This window comes from Dermacentor variabilis, chromosome 6, assembly GCF_050947875.1.
Source record: "Dermacentor variabilis isolate Ectoservices chromosome 6, ASM5094787v1, whole genome shotgun sequence".
Classification (NCBI taxonomy): domain Eukaryota; kingdom Metazoa; phylum Arthropoda; class Arachnida; order Ixodida; family Ixodidae; genus Dermacentor; species Dermacentor variabilis.
In genome coordinates this window covers 144,367,298-144,390,945 of record NC_134573.1, presented here as the reverse complement: position 1 = coordinate 144,390,945, position 23,648 = coordinate 144,367,298, and the positions used below count along the sequence as shown (strand labels likewise).

At 41.6% G+C, this 23,648-nt stretch overlaps 1 protein-coding gene across 2 annotated transcripts in view; it reads right to left on the bottom strand.

Moving 5' to 3' along the window:
- Nucleotides 1–23,648, bottom strand: part of glu (structural maintenance of chromosomes 4-like protein gluon) — a 38,922-nt gene that overhangs the window by 14,323 nt on the left and 951 nt on the right. For both annotated transcript variants that reach the window (XM_075696110.1, XM_075696112.1), the window contains exons 4-18: nucleotides 23,286–23,477; nucleotides 22,140–22,316; nucleotides 21,377–21,541; nucleotides 20,455–20,582; nucleotides 17,913–18,053; nucleotides 16,247–16,397; nucleotides 13,687–13,800; nucleotides 12,793–12,900; nucleotides 11,678–11,799; nucleotides 9,690–9,930; nucleotides 9,011–9,172; nucleotides 7,377–7,417; nucleotides 6,520–6,707; nucleotides 2,458–2,693; nucleotides 1,700–1,826 (exon numbers count right to left, since the gene is read on the bottom strand). In XM_075696110.1, the coding sequence (XP_075552225.1) occupies nucleotides 1,700–1,826; nucleotides 2,458–2,693; nucleotides 6,520–6,707; nucleotides 7,377–7,417; nucleotides 9,011–9,172; nucleotides 9,690–9,930; nucleotides 11,678–11,799; nucleotides 12,793–12,900; nucleotides 13,687–13,800; nucleotides 16,247–16,397; nucleotides 17,913–18,053; nucleotides 20,455–20,582; nucleotides 21,377–21,541; nucleotides 22,140–22,316; nucleotides 23,286–23,477 (2,293 nt within the window). The remainder of the gene's footprint in view (nucleotides 1–1,699; nucleotides 1,827–2,457; nucleotides 2,694–6,519; nucleotides 6,708–7,376; nucleotides 7,418–9,010; nucleotides 9,173–9,689; nucleotides 9,931–11,677; nucleotides 11,800–12,792; nucleotides 12,901–13,686; nucleotides 13,801–16,246; nucleotides 16,398–17,912; nucleotides 18,054–20,454; nucleotides 20,583–21,376; nucleotides 21,542–22,139; nucleotides 22,317–23,285; nucleotides 23,478–23,648) is intronic.

Genomic DNA, 23,648 nt, shown 5'->3' with positions numbered 1-23,648 from the left:
TATTGTAGATGAAACTTGGGGTAAAAAAGAGATACTCATAAAAGTGTATTAAACTTAACTCTCTGCAAAATGCTATCCCCATGCAAAATTTGAGTAAATATAAGTGAGTGGTTCAGCTACAAGAATTGCACAAACCTGCGATCAAGAGTGAATGAATCACGAGTTTCTCGAAAAAAGAAAAAAAAAATATTCTTGTTTCTTATTACAGTGCAGTCCCAATAATTAGAAATCTCTTAATTTGAATTGATGGGTAATTCGACCTGCCCTGTTGGTGCCGGCAAAGTCCTCAGTATTTGAATAAAGAAAAGCTCCTGCAAATTAAAAAATTCAAAAACTGCACAATGTCCTTTTTTTTTTCGAACAATATTTCTTATTCCCGTGGACGACTTTTTGAACAAACCAGAGCCAAAAGCAATGATCCGATGCACGCGCCCTAAAAGTGATGAGCAAAGACGTGCAGGAAGCAAAGATGAAAATGGAGCAAGCAGAGCGGCCTGCGCCCTCCTTTCTCGCCTGGCTTAAAAGTATCAAGAATGATAGAACATGCTTGATTACGTTACCGTGCGCTCACATGCGCCCCCCCTTCTTTCTCCTCTTGAATGCACACTTGATAACATTAACACGTTCGATCACATTATCTCCAACATTTGGCACACAGGACAGCCAAATCAAGCAACCATCCTTCTCGGCTCACCCCCGCACACCTTCCCTCATACCCCACAGCTAACTGCAAGCAAGGCGTTAACTTACACACCTAGACTTCGTTTGGAACCTAGGTTTCCTTAGGCACATGTTGCGAGCTGATGGAGGAAAGATAAATCTTTTCAATGCGAGCCCAGTCATGGTTTTCGTCTTGCGTGCAGTACTGCGAACAATTGATCGGACGCTATATTTAAAGGTACTCTCCTTAGTCTGAATGCCGTTTTGGTCGTACAAATTTCCGGTCCCACTTGGAGTTCGAATGAACAAGATTTTACTATATACGCACAAATGGGAATTGACGGGTGCACTGTGGCATTTGCGTGTTGAAGTTTGCACCACAGTAAAATTTAGGTGGCCTCACTAAGCTTCAAAGAAATTCACCTGCTTTTCCGGAACCTGTGGTCTGTATGCGTTTTACTGCGGGAGTACACCCAGCACTGCTATTTATGCGACACTCGGTATATTGTTTTGACTGTGTCGTTGACATAATTTTCGAGTCGACTCCTGTTAATTCGACTGCAGCTAACTTCACTTTTCACTAGTTTGTGAGCAAAAAGCATGCCGCTTTGGTTCATTCAACTCCCTTATGTGAGCAAGGGCTACTAAAAGCTTCAATACGGGAGAAATTCAGCAGACGGCGTGTAACTATTTTCTTAGGCGAGGACAGTGATGGCAACCAGCCTGTCCTGTAGTGATAATGAGGACTTGTGCTATGCCCAGAATAGTGTATTTTTTGAGGATTTCGTCAGTGCCAATGACAGTGTGGAGATCTCTGGGCCACAAGCCAATGATGACATGTATAGTTATTGTAATCCTGTATGAAAGTAGTCTGTCGATGACAGCAGTTTATTTCAACCAATAAAAATTTAAATCTGTCAATTTTGCCACTGTTTGTTAATTCGGCCAAAACTTCCCGTCCTGTAAGGGTCGAATTAACGGTAGTCAAATGTGGTAAATAGAAAAATATTAAATCAAGCCAGACAGAAGGGAGTCGTACCTTTTTTGTACGAAGCGACAGCCTTTTCCTGTTGGGCAAGTTTCTTCTTGTCCGGAGCAGCCTTGGCAACTTTCTCTTTTTGCTCGGCCAACTGAGTCGTAAACGAGGTTTGCTGCTGCTTCAAGCCCTGTAAGTAATAAAAAGTATCTCAGAATTGTCACGGTGGTAGCAACACGAACTTGAAGAAGCCCCGAAGAAGCTTTGACATTCAGCATGTAGAGCACATACAGTTAGATTTAGCTGCACGTAAATCTGCAGGCATGTGCTGCACATGTCACCCTTATATAGCCCTTGCCACCTGCGAGCGCCAAGAAATATGTGTGCCATCATTTTATGACGACTATGTTACCGACTCAAGAGGAACTGACCTACATTAACTATGAACTGGTTTATTCAAGGACACAACAAGAACAATAAAAAACAAGAAGGAACAGAACATTCAACAGTGAAGGCAAATCATTGGAAAGAATTCACGCGTGTGCTGCTTTCGTTATGAAAGCTCATTAAAAACGTTTTTCCTCTGTGAAGATAAACTCTGCATGTCTCATTTTTTATGAGCATGAACATAGGTGGCACGCCATACTTACTTTCGTAAATTGGGGTCACAATACATTCATGTACACTCACAATACATTCATGTACACTTCCATTTTCTTACTACTTTGAACTCGCAAAAATTGGATGTGCTTTGAATTTGGGAGTGCGTTGGAATCGGGTAAACGAGGTACACCCAGGGAAAATACGAATGCATCTGGCACCTTAACTTCCACCTGGAACTTCTGCAAGGCGTGCTTGGAAGCCGTGACGTCCTTGCGAAGAGAGTTTATCTTGTCCTCCAGCACGGAGCGGCGTTCGTGAAGGTCCCGAGCCTTGTTCTCGAGGGCCGTCAGCTGAGACGTGAGCTGCTCCATCTGCTCTGCGCTCATGTTGTCGTCGAGCACCGCCTGACCCATCTTGCCTCGCAGGACGCGTCCACCTCCTCCGCTCATGGTGCCTGTCGAGAACAGTTGTGGTTTGCATAGATTTCAGGCACCTTAATGCACGCGTGGCAACTTGTGAATGTTAAACTTCGTAGAAATCTCAGATTTACGACAAAGAAAGGGCGAGGCAAAGGGTCACAGCAAGAATTTAAAAAACGTTTTTATTGAGCACACACCTTCTGTGGGACACATACACACTTTAGTAAGAACAATTTAGACACAGCACACAAACAGCAGCAAACTCAGAACAGCAGAGACCAAAAAATAAAAGCTTTTTTTTTTGGATTACAGTGGATTTTTCTGAAGCTGCTGTTTCCTATTTAGTCTGCCTCAGGAAAGTGAATGTAAACCTACTAGAACCAAGGGCACCTTTGGTACCCTTTCTGCTGACTTCCAAGGGCATGGTCAGAGACTAACAAGCCACACTTTTTTTTTTTTTTTTGCTATCAGAATTTGTCTTTCGTAAAACATGATGCAACATTAATAAAACCGCAGAGTAAGCTCAAATACATGAACTTTATGGAAAATTCAGGAGAGGTGGCAGGTATGCTCCATGCATCAGTGTAAAGCCACAGAATTCAGTTACTTCTTCCCCCACTTCGCGGGTGCTAGTTCCTGTCATGCCAACTATACGAGAGCTTGGACGAGATATGTGCCTCGTAAAAGGAAGGGGCCATGACACCAAATGTGTGGTTTCACATTTGAAACATCATCGCCCCCCTCCCCCTGTATAGTTTTGCCATTTGCCTACTCGCGAACGCTTGCCATTTGATCGATTATTATGTGTTGACATTTGTTATCACTGTTTTCGCTCATCCTTAGGTCAAGACTGCACTTGACTGCAGATGAATTCCTAGTTTCTTTTTTACCCCTTACTATATTGAATTACACAACTATAGCTCATGCTAGTTATTGTTTCATTGTTCAAATAACTCCTGCCTTGACTGCCAAAGAGCAGCTGGTAGCATGGCACGAATAAATAAATAAAAGATGTAAGAGTGCTTTTAATGTTTTGGCTCCCCCAAGGGTGGCATGGGGGCCTTTTACATTTTTTTTTATCAGTGTCCTGGCCCCTTCCTTTACTATGTATCATCCCGAATAGACGGACTTCCATCACTCACTCAACTTCACAGATGTGTGCCGCTGGGTATTAGGCTTGAACAGAAAGCAATCTGGGTCACTGAGTATGTACAACGGGGCATGTGTCACGAGGTATGTAAATATTCTTGGCGACGCCTCTAGAATGGCCACGTGCCACTGGGTAGACAAGCAGGACAAGAGGCAAGAAAGTGAAGGTGGCAACAGAAAAGTGAATAAGTCAGCTGCAGAGAGTGTAAAGAAGTCAGCATCACAAGCAGCCGAGCATGGAGGAAGGCGTGAACGAAATGCGACCAGAGAGTGCATTGTGCATAATGAGCCAGACAGAAGCGAAGAACAAGGAAAAGTGAAGTGAAGTGAAGTCAGATCAGTAAACATCAAGGAAAGCTTCGCTTATCACCAATTCACAGATATGCGTGGGACCTGCAATTTTTTTTGTGTTGGATGTCTTATGTAGTATATTTAACCCATATTTTTAACCTTTGCCTAACAAGTGCATGCTTTCCAAAGCGAATGCAAATCGCTAAAGTAACTATGCTCTTCAAAAAGGGTGATCCTAATGATATGAATAATTACCGACCCATCTCCGTCTTACCCATATTTTCCAAACGCTTGGAAAAGCTTATCCATTATCAGCTTTGCTCGTTCTTTGATTTACACAAACTTATTTCAGATGCTCAATATGGATTTAGGAAGAACAAATCGACCGAATTAGCTTTGCTTGAACAGAAAGAATTTATTTTGTCCGAATTTGGAAAAAAAAACTTTATACTAGGTATTTATGTCGACTTTTCTAAAGCATTTGATTGTATTCATCACTTAACTTTGCTGAAGAAACTGGAAATTTATGGAATCCGAGGTCATTTTCTTGAACTTATCAAATCATATCTCAGTTTTCGACAGCAGTTCGTTCAAATCGAAACGTATCGTTCTGATTTAAAATCCATAGTTAAAGGTGTTCCTCAGGGCAGCATTCTTGGTCCGCTTCTTTTTAAGATTTACATCAATGATCTCACTAACCTCTCTACTAAACCTAAATATGTTTTGTATGCCGACGACGCTAGTATATTTCTATCTGCTCCAGACTGCCATATCTTACACAATGACGCAAATTCTCTCCTTACTAAGCTTAAAACGTGGTCAGTAGTAAACCATCTAAACATAACTGTTAATAAGACGAAAGTTGTAATATTTAGACCTAAATCGAGGCAGCTAAATTCTCATGTAAGCTTAAGTTATGGTGGCGCACCAATAGCAATCACAAATAATAATAAAATTCTGGGTGTTACATTTTCTCAGAACATGCTATGGGATAGTCACATTGATGCTGTTCTAACTAAGTTAGCTAGAGCAGTCGGCATTATTTCCCATTACAGATCATATCTCTCGTATCAAGTAAAGATCATGCTTTATAATTCCCTATTTTACTCTCATCTTAATTACTGTTTCTTGGTCTGAGGCACAACCACGTATACAAATTTGCAAAGGATCTTTATACTTCAAAAAAAGCTTGTCAGAGTACTTTTCAATCTACTATACAACAGTCACTCGCAAGGTCTTTTCTCCAAAGCATGCATAATACCAGTATTCAATGTTTACAATTATAAGCTAGCACTTGCATTCCAGTGCGAACTAAAAAATCATCTTGAATCTCTGCTTGAGTTGTCATTACTGAAAAAGAGCACTGTGTTTTACACTACCCGTCATAAAGAGGAGTGGATTGTACCAACTCCTAGAACCAATTACACAATGGAAAAATTATTCTCCACACTTCCAACTCTATTAAACAACTGCAAAATATCTGGGACTGACCTACTTAAAATATCTAAACGTGAATTACGACAGCTTCACTGCACACATTCCTAGTAACTCCACCTGTATTCCTATAATGTGTATACTTAATCCTGTGTTTATTGTACAGCTTTATACCCTCTGCACTTATTGTATTGCTTGCTGTTCTATTTTCTTTGTTTCTATTTTATTTTATTTATGAAATGATCTTGTTATTTTTGGCCCTGCTAAATTGCGAAGAGATTATATGCATACCTGTGTGTCTTTCCCTGCTATGATGTTGTTGCCCTGTAGAAGGGGGCTGTGCGCCTTTGTCAAGCTGCCGTTTACGAGCAGCTTTTACCCACAACCTCCTCCATCATCCCGATGGAAATAAAGATATTATTATTATTATTATTATTATTACTATTATAGCTTTTCCCCCTTTCTTTTACTTAGCACACATTTCCCTTTTGTCACACTACATTTGTCCATCACATCAAGGTATATTTAGAACACAATGTACTTTTTCTTCGCAAATAAATATTTAACTAGGCTCAAGCCAATGACATCAAAATTCATGGCGTCTCGGCAAGGTGGTGCGAAAAGCTCAAGGTGGTGTCACCAGCGGCCTCACATTTTTACATCTTTTCTGGTTTATTAAGCGCCCTCCTGCAATGAGTGCAGCATTTTTGGAATTGCAGAAGCGTAATTTACTACTGATACAGCCATGATTATTTCTCGTTAATGTCCCTTTAATTAGGCTTTGACAAATCCTGTAGTTTGAACCTCATTATACAGAAGTCGCATCGATGGTGAAAATACCTACATAACCAACGTTTGCTATAGGAAGGTGCTTGTTATACATGAATAGCGGTACGGCATTTTAGGCATAATTTGCGATATCGAGGTTTCTGCTGTACTGTTTTTCCAGGATGCACCAAATGAAAGGCTCGTCCATGCATGCCTTACCGGACACGTCCACGAGCTCCCCCTGCAGGGTGACGACCCGGTGACGGGTCCTTCCCTGTAGCCCAATGCGGGTGGCCTGGTCAAGGTCGTTAGCCACCAGAGTGTCTCGCAGGGCAAAGTAGAAGGCTGGCAACAGGCTAGTGTCCTTCACCGACACCAGGTCGAACAGACGTGGCACGTTTTCAGGTCTGCACAGAACATGTGCGAGCAGCAGAGCTTGCCAGTGAGCATGTGTTCGAAGCTAACCAGTGTAGTTTCCCGTCTTTAATGTTATTAACCGTTGGTGTTTCTAACTTAGCAAAACGAGGTCATGAAGAAAGAGAGACAGTGAGAACAAGAAGGCTTTACATTTTAGTTTTATTCTACACAGTTTTCTTTCATAACCAGTCCTTTCAATGTGAGCCCTTTCAACCAGTCCTTTCAATGGCTGTTATACGTTTACTGATTAACTAAAGTTACGATAGTTACCATACTTTCTTGCTGTTACACCTTGTATTATAGGTAACTGTTGTTGCTTTGTTACAAATTTCTCATGATAAAGTAGGTCCAGTCAATCTTTAGGTCTACAATTTGTTGCACCTGACAGTCTGTTACATCAGTATTCATTAGAATGCTCAATTGCACCTTGATGCCACTAGGCAAATTCTGTTGTAATGCAGACCAAAAAGCGATCCACATATATAGCAAACCATTTCTGAAACCTTAAGAAACCTGGCAGTGCCCAACTACTAATAATAGTATCCTCAAGCTGCCACAAGTCAACAGTATTTGTATAGCACTACTACTCTAAAGAATGCCCATGTAGTTGTTTTAACTTATAACTTACGTGTTAATGTAGTTGTTTTAACTTAACTTACGTGTTAATCTTATTTTGGGTATAAGGTATCCAGCGTTCCATCTGCAATGAATTGAAGGAAAAAAGTTTTTCAAGCCAATCTCTATGTGTTATGCATAGTACCAGGAATGCTAAGCACATGCTAGCATCACCAGGGCAACACAACACAACATTCTTACCCCCTTCAACATTATCTTTTTAATTGTGCGCATTGTAAGTAAAATCAAGCAAGAATGAACCAAGCATTGGCAGAAGATGTGCATGCCTTCATCACAAGTAATGCTGATGATTAGCGGTGCTTGAATATTCAAAATTTCAAATGCGAATTGAATAGTCTTTGCTGTTGGATTTGTATGTGATTTGAGAATTTGCTGTTAGAAATTGCTGAATATTAATTTCCATTGAAATATAAAGGAGAACGCTTATTCGACCCTCAAACATGAGAAACCGATGCAAATGAGGGCTATCCGAAATCATGCTTCCGCAGGAGAGCCATGACTGGCTGAGCATAGGCACTGGTTCCTGAGCGATTGCGCACGGCAGACGGCACAGCAGACGACTTCTTAAAAATGTCATGTCATTGAACAAGGTGCCTCGCTTTTAGGCAATGTAAGTATGACTTTGTTGTCTCGATTTAGGCAAATCAATATCATTTGGCCGGTGTCGCCATGTCTGCCTTTCTTTAAAACAATGTGCTGTGCTATAGCATCACATCGTCGACAAGCACAGCTACTGGTGATGTGCATCTGGTGATGCGCTGTTTTCTTTTTCATTACTGTCATTGTCACAATGTAGCAGATAACTGAAAGCAGTTGTTTCTAATTTACAGGCTACTCAGCTGACCAAGGAGGATGTGCCCCCGGAAGTACAGTTGTGAGTGCCATTGCAGGCACGTGTCAAACAATATAGAAAAGCCTGACCTTGTTTGTTACCATATGAATTCCATGCCAACATTATATTTTTTGTTTAGAAATGAGAGAACATTCTATGTTCGATTTGATATTTGAAGGTAATCTTTCTCGAACATTCGCATCCAAATTGATTTGCAAATTTCGCCATTTCAACTTCCCTAATGGCAATTGTAGAAAAGAAAAAGATTCACTTGAATTCTGTCTGGCTTGCCTATGTAAATATGTACCAAATGCATGAAAGTTGTTAATGGCAGCCACTAATCTCATATACATATTCTTTTATAGTAAATCAAGCACTCCAAATGACATATGGCAGCTCAGTGCTGCACTCTGCGTTGTGAAAATATTGGGACCCAGCAGAAGCACAGTTTCACCTCCTCAAGAATACTTGCTCTGTGGCACTAAGTGGTTCTACTTACACAATTTTAATATCTATCCTAGTTGTAGAGCAATTGCAATTGCAGGCAGGTGCCCCCCCGCCCACACACACACAAAGAAAAAAGATAATAATAATAAAATAACGGCCATAATAAACCCTGTTCAATTAGCTGGCAGACAGTGCTTTCGAATTTCATCTCACAGCGCATAGTTGTATAGCTAGGGTTGTCAAAATTCCAGACAAGTCCTTTGGTGGAATTCAGGGTACAAAAATGGCAGAAGCAAAATTGCAAACAAAAGAAATCTTCGAATTTAGAGACAACAATAAGGACAACAGGCATGAAATAACCTAATTTGGCAGCCTCACCTTTTCGAGAGCAATAAAGTTCGCAAATCCAACGTCGTGCTTCTTCAGGTACTCAACACAGTGCTGGGCTGTAAGCACTGTGTCCGTGACAACATAATCCAGCTGGCCACACGCTGTCGAAATCGCCACGTCGTATTTCTCATCGATCGCACCGAGGTCACCCTGCGGTATTCAAGTTCACAGACCAGAACACTGTCAAGTTCAGGTTTCAAGAGGTTCTATTATTGCAAATATATGAAGTTTTACTCTCATTGTTCAGCAGCACTCTACATTTACCAGCATACAAGTCAAAGCCATGTTTTAGAAATGGGAACTGATATGGTGATGGTTAAGAGACATGTAGGCTAATATATAAAGCCAATTGATTTCAGGAGTACTATGACCATTTCCCAGTGTTTTTGTGTCAATAGTCCTTCAACAATGAACTGCTGTCTTTGTTGCGCTCTACACTGATGTTCATGACCTTATTTAATGGAAGCCAAGATGAAAAGCACTACACACCCCTTTCCTAGCCACAACATGTCGTATAGTGAACAATGCAGCCACAAGCCAGTGTTGAGGTCAAAGAAGTTCACGCTTCTCCCAAATTCGTTTTTTTTCTTTCTTGTATATGTTTGTGATCGCGCACAGGCATTGCAAAAGCGTTGAGTGGCAGATGTCACCACAGCAAGCAACTCACGAGTCGTCCAATAACACCTGGCAGCTGCCCAGACTTCTTAGCCTGCAGAAGTGAATCGAGGACCCGCGACCGCGACCTGTTGGCCTGGGCATTGGAGCGAAGCTCTTCGACCCGATGTCGGTCGGCCCGAAGCTGTTCTTGGGCCTCCTGGTACTGCTGGCTCACTTGTGTCATCTCGGCTTCAAGCTGTTTCAACTTGGCCTCCTTTTCAGGAACGAGTTTTTCAAGTCTGGTCAAGCAGCTAGAGACAGGAAAAAAAGAAAAATATGTAAGAAAGGTTATACATGCAAGGAATGAAGGAATGATATGGTGGTGTTTTAACTAACATGGTAAAATGAAGAGTCAAAGAAGTGACTAAATCAAAATGTGCACATCTGACATTTTTTCACTTCCCCGTAGAACCACTGTTCACTTGCTAAAGCAAGGTTTCTACGTTAAATGTAAATAACCACTATGGGTAACTTTATTCTTTAGTGTGTGAGAAAGAAAGACCTGATACAATTGAGTTGCAGACCTTGGAAAACTGTTAATTTCGCAATGCCACAGAGCTCACCATCGCATTTTTGTCATTCTACATGCTTAAAGTTGTTATCAGTGAAATTCTGCACCCATGCTCTTTGAGCCAAGTAGAGTAGTTCAATTACAGTAACACCTCAATACATAATGAAGGCAAAGAGAAAGCCAAAAGTACTTCTTTAAAAGTAGTACTTTGTTATGATTATAGTCCGTCCTCGTGGACAACATTGCCTGCCATACAAGGTGCCATATTTGCACGATTCTAACGCGCACCTTTTTTTGAATAAAAAGTGCATTCAAATTTGCAAGCGCATTACAGTCGTAACTAATTCTGCTCAAAATCAAAAATGAAACTGATTCTTACTGAAAAAAGAAAGAAAGGGGAGAGAGAGAGAGTCATGGCAATTTTGACAGCACGCCGCCACCGGTCGCACTGCCGTTTCTTTTTGCCTTTGCACCTCCTCGTATTCATGATGCTCCTCAGGAGTCCGAACTATGTGTTGCCTACCCATAGCAGTGCTGCAACAACAATGAACCTAGCAACCAGCCTAGCAATGGTTGCTAGGCTGGTTCTTTTATATATGAAAGGGTAGTGACGTCACTCCCCAGTAATCTTTACCGGGAAATGTATGCGGGGACTGCAACATCTTTAGCACTGTCATCAGAAGCGCCTTATCATCAATTATGTCGTTCGGATACTTGTTTTGGGCTCGTTCTTTACTGAAACGAATGCTGTTCCATATGTTGCATGCATGATTCCAAAGAATGTATGCAGTTTTCGCTTCACTTTGCTAAGTGCTTGAAGCCTGCTTTACCTCCACAGCTGGCCAGCCCAGTAGCTCACTACCACCGAGATTGCCCACATTTTTGCCTACACACATGGACATGAAAAATGCTAACTAACAAGAGGCAAACATCTTCGCTGTAAAAAAGCTCAATGCGAGGTAGCTACAGCCAGACTGCCATCGAATGGACATTGTTTCTTTATGCCTTAGAATTTGTATAGTAGAGTAGGCTATGTTGCTTAGGTAGCCATACTTTACAGGCTATATAAAGCGATCGTTCACACACTCTGACATGTCCTGTGCATGCAAAGAAACCTCCTTATGCTGCATTTCTGTTTATAATGACAGAAATTTGCTAACTTTAAGGTACTAGAATGTGAACATCGTTCTATATTGATTGTGCAAATGGCTGTCCATGATTCGAAAAGTATTCAATACTCGATTTGATTTGGTCTCAAGAATCGCTATTCGCACGCCCTTACACTTTACAAATACTTCTGTGTCCTTAATACCAAGCCTCTAGTTACTGTAGAAGTGGCTTTCCTAACATTGTAGAAGGATACTTTACGACTAATACAGCTTAACTTTATTTTTCTTCAGTGGCCCTTGCACAGGGCAAATTTGCACTTCCAACAACAAGGAGCAGCAAATCAAGTGCACAGTACGGCCGTTCGTGTGTAAGCTCACTTGGACTTGTCAGTTAGCGAGTTGTTCACTTTGTCGAGGTTGAGCTCGATTTCCTCCAACCTTGACGTCTCTCGCTGGTGCGTGCTGACGCTGAGGTCCAGTTCCGATTTGGCAATCTCGTACTACAGTGGGAGGAGGAAGGGGGGGGGGAGAGTAATGAAACAAGGACAGTTGTGCAACGATTAATGCAAAGAAAACTAATGATGGTACTACAACATAGAACAGAGAAAGAAGCACAAGGACGCAGTGCTGAGAGTTGATACTTTGGAGGACACAAAGTAGGACCCCTCACATATGAGAAATTAAATGCCAACACGGTTCTTGAGAAGTTTGTGCAGCACAAGTAGACACGGCGTAGAAGAACACAAACGCTGAAAACGGACACTGAGACTTCCGAATGTTCATTTAGGAATTGTCAAACCAACTTTATATGCATACAGACTTATGCTGAAAGCAACAATTCACATGTAAATTAGACCATCCTGAAAGTGCATTATTGACTTTTCTATGTTTTGCATTAAATAGAGGTCCAAAGCATCCAAACCCTCACCCCCCCAAAATACTGACAACTGTCAAGAGTGCCCTAAATAATTTATTAATAGCAGTAATTTGTAGTAGTAATAGTAGTAATCACGGTACCTGGAGGTGGATGTGTCGTACATTAGCTCGTTATGTTCCTGCATCACAGTGGCTGCCACACACAATTTTGGTCTGTGTCATGACATTACAATAATGCCACCAGAAATTTTGAGGCCAGCTTTAGTATCAAGTTAAATTATAAGTGTTTCCAAACTTTCATACTTGTGAAGTATCATCCTTTTTCGTGCGGAGGCATGTGAGAGACTTCAAAGACATGCGTCAGTACTCCACTAGGGCCTCGCTGGAGATTTTCGCTGTGCTGTAACTTGTGAAGCGTCATGCAAGGGGCATTGTGATGCATGCAGCTTGAAATGCATAGACTCTTTGATAGTGAAAAAGTGCTGATGCACTTTCGATAGACTTTCAGCAAATTATTCATAAATTAAATATCAAAGAGCACCTTGCCCAGGGTCAGGCAATCCTATGACAAGGTTTAGGACCCAAGCAGAGTACTGCTTTCACTGTCAAGCACTTACCTGTGACTTCTTTTCGCTCACTCCTTTTTGAAGGCCAAGGAGTTCTTGCTCGTGGACTGCCTTCTGTTCTTGAAGTTCATCGGTCTGCGTCTTGAGGGATTCCATGACCTAGAGCAAGAATTTGATTCTAAACTACTGCAACATTCACATACCATGAACTCAGAGATAAGAAACTAAACTACTGCTATGCAAAATGAAAACCTAGCACATAAAGGAATTCATCTGACACGCACCTCACGCAAGCATTTGAACAATTTACAGTCAAACCTCAACCCGACAAACATGGACACAGGAAATCACCTGATATGAAAAGGTAAATAAATAAAATTTTGTTGGTCATGCTTTACTTCAAGATGTATTCGGCAGCTATATAACGAAACCTAAAATGCAAGATTCAAGACAATTTCGGTCGCACGAAAGTCAATACTATTTGTTCATCCACAGATTATGCATTCTGGCAGCAAGAAATGTCATATACTCGGCTCAAGCAACTTGAAATGGCACATTCTGGGCATGTGTGTGTATTTTCACCAGCAGCTTGACTTTGCTTGCCCACAACTGGCGAGACAACGTGCCGATCGTGTGGGATCACACTGACCGCTTTGCTACAGCCAGTGTGATGGTGCAAAGTGCGTTTGGGATTAACTGTGATGCAAAAAGAATTTGTGAGCATTGTTAATGTTATCGTTAATTGACAAGAGAACCTCTGCTGGCCAGTTGGAGATGCCATGCTTGGATTTATTTCAGATAAACCTGATTGCAAGTTTTACACTTGGAATGAATATTGGAACTAACAAAGGCGTTTCATGTCGGACACTACTGTTATAACGAGCTTTAGTTCTGAATGGCAACACGTGTGGGTCGTACAAGAGTGTTACAGTGGCTGAAGCTCACCTCAGCAAGCTTGGCTTCAGCTTCAACCTTTTCCTTTTCCAGCTTCTCTTTCTTCGCTTGCAGTTTTTCAATGTCCTTCTGTAGCTTTTCCGGCTGCTTCTTCAGGTCTTGAACCTGAAGCAGGCAAATTTGTTTGCATAAATTGAAGACGCGAGGTCTTGACAAAAAACAGCATGGTGCCCATGTAATGCAAAATGACAGTACAAGTATTCTACATTAAGTGACTCACAAGTGCTGCAATAAAAAGCCTCAAAGATGCATGCAAGATGTTGCTGGGGGTTAAAATCAACAAAGGACCAGTTCCACACAGAATCAGAATTTTTACTGCAGAATGGCTGAAAGGTGGGCAAGTTGGCACGGATTCGTGATTATGGCTGGGCAGCATGACTTCATACGGCAGAGACATAGAAAGAGCATGGGAGTAACTTAGGCAAATAACTGCATGCAACTGCTTTCAAATTTTTCATAAAAGCAATTCTGTGAAATTATTGGCATGTATGAAGAAGAGCTTCAAAATCAACTTCCTTTACCATCACCCAATTCTTCAATTTTCACTGGTACTCCCTGTTCAAATCTGATGTGGCTTCACAGCAATCTGGTGCCGTGAAGCTGCGCTGCTGAGCATGACCAATACCCCTCCTTCATGCTTGAAATTTCTCGGTGCAGCTTATATGCGTCCAAATATGGCAAATAGATTGTCACACCATTTGCGGCATGTTGTTGTTGTTATTGTCCCATGCTGGCTATCACTTCTCGTGCAGTGTGATCCCTCCCTTATCCTTGAGCGTCGCGCTGCCCTTAAGCAAGAAATGTTCCTTACAAAATGCTCCTACAGAAGTCCCCCCACCGCAAGACGAAGTGCTGTCCTAAAGATATCTAGTTTCACCTGGACCCAATAATGTAGGAAAGTTATCAATAAGGCGCACTCCATTTTAGTAAGGGCACAAGGATCTACAGACAAAACATCAGATAAAGGCAAGCCAGTCATGTCTTAGTGACGCCATAGTTTCAATAAATTTTGAGCACATTTTCACTTTTTGCTGACTAGCTAAAGCAAACATCAGCAAAAGAAAACTGCGAAGGGGTAGAGTTAACATTCATGTAATCTTTGCACCATGCAGCCGCTGAACACACTTTTTCTCTCTCACCCTTCTCTCCTTTTAGTCTTCTCTCTCTTAACAAGGTGATCAATTAGGCAAGTTGGTGATTCACCACCTTGGAAAAAAAAAAAGAAAAAAAAAAAAGCGGCACTAACGCTGTTTTTCAATAAAAGTTGTGGGAATTGCAAAAACCAATTCCGCACGTCCAAATGCACGCCAGGAGAAACGAGTAGAGCAGATGCTCCTTGCACGGTTTTCTCGCGTGGGATGGCCAGGCAGCTTCCCGCAGCCAGCGCAACGCCCCCCTTTGTGCCCTGACTTTGTTTGCCACACAATCAAACCCAGCAAATGCCTCGGTCATAACTAGCCTGTTTCCAAGTGAACCCTTTGGAGCAATCAATATTGTGCTTGTTATTCATCAGTGTGCTGTCATGTTTCTGCTTGTCCTCATACCGCCAAAGCCTGGCCGTACAAGGCGAGCAATGGGGAATTGGCCATCAAGCCTAACCCTTACGCACAAAGAAGGCTTGAGAGAACCCTAGTCTACAAAGTAGTGCTGTGTCCGCCTATATTGCCTTTCTTCCTTGTGGTCCTGTAAGTGTTTTTTAGACATGATCTCTCCCTTTTCCCTCTCCAACCACAGGACAGTTCAAATGTTTGTGCAAATATGAAAAAGCTACAACGCATATGGCCTCCTCATTCCGTTCATCCAACAATAAATAAATAAATCAATCAACACCAGAAAGGGGCTGCAGTACTTTGTTAAATAAGTTGTAGTGGAATAGTATAAAGCCTAAAATGCAATTAGTTATTATTATACAAACAGAAATACACACACTTGGCCATGCCTGAACCAGAAGATGCCTGCAAGCATGCACATAACCCTTCGCAGGAAACACAAGACTGGATTCGCCGCCTTGTCTGAACAGACGTGCTAGCAAGTATGTCACACCCTGCAACGAATACTCTTTCATCGGCTATATTTGGCTATGTCGCTCTGCGCTGAGATGGAAAAAATTTTTAACCAACCAAAGGCCTTGTTCACACAGTACAGCTTCAATACACATTGAAAACAGGCATGGTTTTACATCAATTGAAGTCATAGTGCTGGATTGACGTGGACAAGAAAGACGACAGGATGTGCGCTCTTTCTTGTCTACGTCAATCCAGTGCTACGACTTCAAATGATGCAACGAACCAACTAGCCCAAAAATCTGCACTCCACGGTTTTACAGCCTCTGGTACTATGGCATAGCATGGCGAGAGCTGTATTACATTCATCTATAATAAAACACTTTTTTAACACACACTGTTTATACACTTTTATACGCATAGCAAACGTAGCGAGGGCCTCTGGCAAGGCAAGGGGCTCAGGAGTTTCAAGACGTGGACAGAAAGCAGACAAGGTTGGTGCCAAGGGCACCAAAGACAGATGTTGACTGTAGAGCAAGAGAGCGTACCTTCTCCTTAGCCGCCTCCAGATTCTTTTCCAGCTCCTTTCCTTTCTGCTTCGTGTGCTTGATGGTCTCCCTGCACTGCAAGTCCCGGCGCTCGAGTTCAGCGTACTCTTGCTTCTTGGCGTCCACCTCCTTCTCTTTCTTCTCGCACTCCCTGGAGAAAATGACCCACACTCATTCCTTGCCACACTCGACGTCTCGCCAAATGCAGACTTTGCTGGCACTGTTAGCACGGTTATCATCATCATCATCATCATGATAATAATAATATTTGGGGTTTTACGTGCCAAAACCACTTTCTGATTATGAGGCACGCCGTAGTGGAGGACTCCGGAAATTTTGACCACCTGGGGTTCTTTAACGTGCACCTAAATCTAAGCACACGGGTGTTTTCGCATTTCGCCCCCATCGAAATGCGGCCGCCGTGGCCGGGATTCGGTCCCGCGACCTCGTGCTCAGCAGCCCAACACCATAGCCACTGAGCAACCACGGCGGGTCATCATCATGATCATTCGCTTAACTCTTCAATGGTGGCACATATAAATACCTGAAAAAATGTTTATTTTCTATCTAAATGTGCAAAACACATAGAGAATAAGCATAATCAACGAAAATGCTAAAAATATTTCGCTTAAGCTTCTTCAGCACTCGGAGCAAAATACCAGGCAGAAAACTGGGAGTGAGCTTTGGCCCAAGCCACATAAGACTGTTTTGAATTTGTACAGACAGCTCTTCTCATATGTGAGCCATAGATGTACATTGCATTTGCTTTGCATCACGTGAGTGACACCACTGCAGCCGGAGATATCTTCTGGGAGATGGTTGGGAGACCCTTACTCTAACACGATCTTCCTTTTTTTTTCCACAATTGTTCCTGGCTTGTATTTGTTTATTGTTGTTTCTTTACTGTTCTGTACATTTCTTATAACATTGTTACAAGTATTAAAGCCCTCCCTTATATAATGCCTCCGGGCCTTTAAGGTGAAAATAAATGAAATGAAAAATCGAGCTCGGCCAAGTTAGTTTGGTTAATTCGAGTTGATGACAACATTTAACCCTATGGGTACTGCAGGGGAACAGAAATTTTTTTTGTTAGATCGGGAACTTTGAAAGATCGGGTTTCGTAAGAGTTTTAACTGCATATCATATTGACCGCAAATAAAGACGGGGACAGTGGACAAACAAAACGGACCGCCCGTGTTGTTTTTGTGTTCTCTTCCGCTGTCCCCGTCTTTATTTGTGGTCAATGTGATATGCAGTAAACACCAACTAGGCCAAACTGAAGTAGTTCTGCAGAGTTTTAACTGTAATGGTATCTGCTCTACATAATACATGGCCTGCAAAACTCTATTTTTCCCCGTTAATCTCAACCAGAATAGCGGCTACATATAATACCTGTGTCCGAGTTGTTGGATAGATGAACTACTTCAAAAAGGTCTGGCGGTAACATCTGAGCAGGCTGACACTATCGAGGTTAAAAATTGTGCAAACTAGCTGCAGTTCTGTCACTGATGCACTGCGGGGCATGGGGTCGTGAATTACTAGCCATGGAAACAGTATTTCGTGCAAATCAATGCAGCCACACTGTAGAGAATTTGCTTAAACCAGGTTCGCTATATTCGGGTTCAACTGTATCCCATTTTCATGTACACAATAGATGTATACTTACTTGAGGGCCTTCTTGAGCTCGGCCTGCTGCGCTTTTTGTGCCTGCTGCTGAGTATCGAGCTCTTTCTTGAGCTCGACCATCTGTGCCTGGGCCTCTTTGACTTGTTTGTCAGCCTCGGCTTCCTGCATCTTTTCGTTCCGCCTGCAGAGGTAGAAAATGAAGTGATCTTGAGACTACATTCTAGATCTGAAAGTCACTCAGCACAGGTAACGCATATACACACACACACAGACACGAAAAACGTACAGTGACATTGAAAGGAAAGACTTTCAAAGTTTGTTGGTTTGGAAAGACCAAGCAATGTTCTCAATGAACTTGAAACGATTGCGTTGCCACTGCTATATGGCAGACGTGACACGGTCAATGCATTTCATGTATACGTTATGGAACTCAATCTTTTTGGTCAGATCAGATGGTGATTGACAGCTATTAACGGAGCAAAGGCATCGTTGGCTAATGAGTGGTGCTATGAATATGTTTAAGACTACACGCACGCTTGTGGACGTGCGCAAGCTCGTGTCCATGCGCCCACTCATGCGTAGACAGTGCGGCACAGCTCGTGTGCGTCAGTGCGGAGTGATCCCGGTGATTAGCTCCTCTCTGTTATCGTGCACCCGGGCTGCCTCGTGTTGGCATGCCTGGCTTCGCAGCTACATCGTGGTACAAGCAATTCTTAGTGAGGAAAGTCTATGTCATGTAGGAAAGTACATTGTTGAAAATAACAATAATGATGTTTATAAATTTCTAAGCATATTTAAGTGCGGTCAATAACTCAGTACAAAACAATGCATCTTTGTGTGTGTATGGGTGTGTGTGCATGTGTATGTGTATATAAATATATATATATATATATATATATATATATATATATATATATATATATATATATATATATATATATATATATATATATATATATATATATATATATATATATATGAGTGTATATATTTCGTAATATATTTTACATGCTTTTTTATCCTCTAGCTGCCCTGTGCACATTCATTGTATATTGCACTGGACCGGCCACTAGCCATTTTAGGCTATCGGTGCAAATATTCTTTGTACATATATTTCTGATGTTCTTGAAAAATAAAGTTTCAGTTTTCAGAATGTCTGCCAAAACGTTGATGTGTGAGCCCACACTGATGCGTATCTCTTGTGGATGCAAAAGCCGTTCCTTGCTGGGCAGGCATAAGGCACATAGAAGCGAGCTTGCATGCATCTGCAAGCCTACTTACAGTCTGGGCTTTGTGGTCTGCACAATTGTGGAAAAATGTATGGTTGAAAAGATCAAAATGATGATCTTAAAGACAAATTTTGCTTTGCAGGGCACTAAAACAGGAAATATATCGACATATGCAGCCCCGCACTATTGCTTAACCCATAGCTAATAACTATCTGCAAACCAACTATATCATGAGCTGTCATACATTTCAAATTTTTAATATAAACACTGTCTAATGTCGAACACTTGAACATGGACAAGAAACTGTTGACTTATGATACACAAGTGCAAGCAGCACTGCTCTTTTATTGTAAGAGAGTGAAGTACAGGTGGTGAATAGCGTCGTAGCATAAGTAGAGCTGCAGATAAATAATTGAGAGAGAGATAGAGAGAGGCAGACAGACAGAATAAATAATTGAGATTTCAATTCTTGAAATGTGTTGACAAAAGCTTGCAGATGACCCAACCACTGCATGTTAACAGAATTTTTCAACACGACAGCATGGGGAAAACTGTGATCTGTTGCATTCGAGAGACAAAGCTAAGTTCTCGTGACTGTACAAACCAGAAATTTGATTTAGGCCCTTGGATTTTTTACAAGAATTACAGAAAGCCGATAAATTCCTTAAAAGAAAGGACACAAAATTTACAACTCTAACATTGCACCAAGAACAGATATTGCAGTTCTGTAAACCACGTCTGTTAGAGCATCTCAAGCGGACAAATTTGATACATGAAATTGACACCTTACGTGGAGCTGTTACAGTGCTCATGAGGATTTCGTAGAAGTCCTACCCGCAAATTGGTGTTGTATTTCGCAGCAATGTACAATACACGAATTTAGTCCACTTTAGATGTAGTACCTATATTAGGTGCAGTTTACAGAATTTCGATTTCGTTTTTTGACTGCCAAGTACTTTTGAAATTTTGCAATTTTCAACAATTTCTTTAAAAATTGATGGCATAAATAAAGAAATCCTCGCTCTACAGTTACTAGATGTTAACTTCCTTTAAATGCAACAAACCTCATCAAAACAGGTGTAGTAACTACGCCCCCCCCCCCTCCTCTTAACAAAAACAAAAACTATTTCTCCAGTCCTATGCATTTACATAAGAGCTCCCAAGCTAAAGCCCCTCGATGAGCAAGCACAGTGATAAACATGCGTGAGCAGTTGGTTTAGTTAGTTTTCACTGGAAACCACAACAGCATCCACTGAACACATCTTACATCAGCAACTGTCACAGGATGCGATGATGCATTGCTTGCCTACGCTTCATGCTGTCAATACCTGGACAGATGCGTGCAGTACTAACCTGTAGAACTGGAAGAGCTGGTTCTCTATCACAGCAATGTCATTTTCAAGCTTTAAGAACTCGACAGCTTCGTCGCGTGCCCCCTTTAGCTCCTCCATGTCTTTCTCCACCAGCTTGACACGGTTGAGCTGCCAACGTGCATATGACAGCAAAGAATGTGAAATTAGCCATTTCAGAAAACGACACATTCACAGTGTTGGAAGTCAAGAAGAGACTGACGCCACAGTGCTAGAGTGCTAGCCATCTGTGCATGCAAAGTGGAGCAATAGCTGTATCACGCATCGACAACTATGAATACTTATTGTGTTGTGCACAATAGCAGAAGGTACTGCAGAATCTCAACACATCTTGTACAAAGCTTTACAATCATAATAGAGGGTGTTGAAAATAGCCCACTTGGATTATAAATCACATTCATGATTCCAAGTTTTGTTTTCCTTTATTTTTTGAAGCTCATTTATGAGATTCTGTTGTGTCCTATGGCAGATACCTGCCCAATGAACAAATTAATATAACACTATGCAGTTCCCATTAAACACACTGCATGCTGTATTTACTTGATTTTAATGTGCTCTCAATAGCAACGGGCCTTATTTTCACAGGCATAAATGAAAAATGCAACAGTCCAGAACATCTTATTTTCAGTGCTGCCCATGACATTTGATACGGTGTTGTAAACGACATGAAAATGGAGGCACTCTCAACAAAGTTGGAAAGCAGGCACAAACATGTTGCAGCTGCTTTGTATTACAGTGATCTTGAATGCCAATGACATCTTCTCATTATTGTAGTCTTGGTTCTGACTCGATTTTAATGTGCATTCCACAAGAATGTACTCATTAGGATACAGAAAAAAACAAACAATGGGTGACCAAGTGACAATTGTGTCAAAGTTTAAGGTTGTGTTATCAACACAACATACCTTTTCTGTTCTTTCTTCTGAAAGTTTTTCAACGCGCTGATTCAGCAGCTCAATTGGCTCCTTGTAGCGAGAGCTACCAATGATGTCTTCAAGAAACTCCAGCATTCCTTGGTCATGCTCGGTCTGCCCCTTTGGCTTCATGAGCGCAATCTGCTCCACTTCTCCCTGAAATTAGAAGGAAGGTGCAGCATATGTTCAATACTGACAGTTGCATTTTCAGGCCTCCCAAGAACATGAACAACGTTTGAGGCAGAATGTGTATTGCCATCTATTTCCAAGGTAAACTGGACAGTCATCTACTGAAAAGAAGCAACCAAAATGCATTTGCTTGCTGTGTCAGTGGATAGAAACACCAGTCAGATTTTCAGGACACAATTCATGTGCATAAGGTAACCTAACATGCAACCCCTGAATGTTATCGCACCAGAAAGCGTATTCTATTGGATACAAGTTGCCAAGTATGTTTCTTAATGCCTTAAGGGCTGCTTTCTTTTTGAAAAAAAAGAAAGAAAAAACTACCATAATGACTCACTTTGTTGACATAATATGCTACCAGAAGTAGGTCTGAAAACAGTTCAAATAATGTGATTCAATAAAAGCAATGACGCAATAACCTACTACCAGAGGTACTGTGAGAGTTGGGCCTGTCATAAGCCAGAAAATGACAAGATAAAGAAATCAATATCCCTTAGGGGTTAATGATACTTGCAGGCTAGCACGTGTAGGGAATCACAGAACAGGAAAAAAAAACAAAGGTAAATACCTGAAGAATTAGGAATCGATTGTGGTCCAGATCAATTCCAAAAGAGCGTAGAGTTTTTGTGGCCTCCTTGTAGGTGCAACGACGGCCATTCACCGTGTAGTAGGATGAGTTGTCACGGTGAGCGGTCCTACCAACCACAAACTCAGAATTTGGAACCACCTCGAAGGTGTTTTCATCCTGCAGAATAAAAGGGTAAAGAAAAAATAACAAAACAAGGTTAAGTATTCTTATGACTTGACAGCATGCGTCAGTCAAATTACGAACTCAAAATGTAGTCACACTCTGCAACTGCGAGCGACTTGGCTCGCAAATGATTGGAATGCTGTTTCAGTTACGTACGATTTACACAGTATTCCACACTTTTGTGTCGTGAGCAAGGGTGACAAATATTGTGGTTATTACAACTTTTCATACACAGTGCATTTCAACTGGTAGACAGAGCATCAATGTAGTTATTGTGATCTGGCATCCAGAGAGAGAGAGAAAAAAAGAAAATTAGCTGTAACTCAGTTTCCGATGGCATTTTAGTGAGCAGTTCTAAGAAAATTCAGCCAAGGCAACAAATAAGCAACGAATAACCCGAACTTGTCAAGTACAGCTCGCACTATTTCTGCAATGGGCTGGGAAAAAAAGACGCAGGTCAGTGCCATATATTTCAATTTTAATCTTTTTGATATCCCAAATCTTTGGTTGTGGGAGATACTGCCATGGATTGTTTTCAGATTACTTTCTGACTGCCTGCTGTTTTTTAATGTGGATCAACCTGCCAGTGCATAAATACTTTTGTGTTCTGCCACCACTGCAACATAACCAACACAGCCAGGTCTCAAACCCATGACCTCTTAAACAGCAGGTGAATGCCTTATCTGCTGACTCATTGTGGAGGGCACAGAACATTACAGAAAAAAAGAAATGCCCATGTTTTACTACTTGCCTTAGCTTAGCATGTTAAAAATGACATGAACTATACGATGGCAGCTAGCACTGTAGAAGCCCAGCATGTGCCAAAGAAAACTGATCGATCCTCTTGGTAGACTGAATTATGGTACTTCAGAAAGCACACAATGTTTCGGTGCTGGAACCCGAGCACTACCGCTGGTCTGTGCAACTGCAAGAACATTCAGGGCAGGAGATCTTGGAACATACCGTATCAATGATTTTCTGAAAGTAGACGTTCACAGAGCAGCTGTCCAAGTTTGTGTGGTTTGTGCTGTTGTGAATGAGCACACCAACTTTCTTGGACCGAATCTTCTGTGCCCGGTAGCCGAAGACAAAGAGCATGGAGTCGATAACATTTGACTTGCCGCTCCCATTGGGCCCAACAATGGCTGTAAAATTCTGCACAAGAAAATCGAGATACAATGAAACTTAGCATTTCTGTATTGAACGCAAAGTCGGAAAGGTCACAGCAAATCAATGATTACTCCTGGTATTTTAACAGAAACAAGGGGTCAATCAGGTGAGAGCAATCATGAGTCCCAACTATCATTCATTTGCAGCGAAATTTAT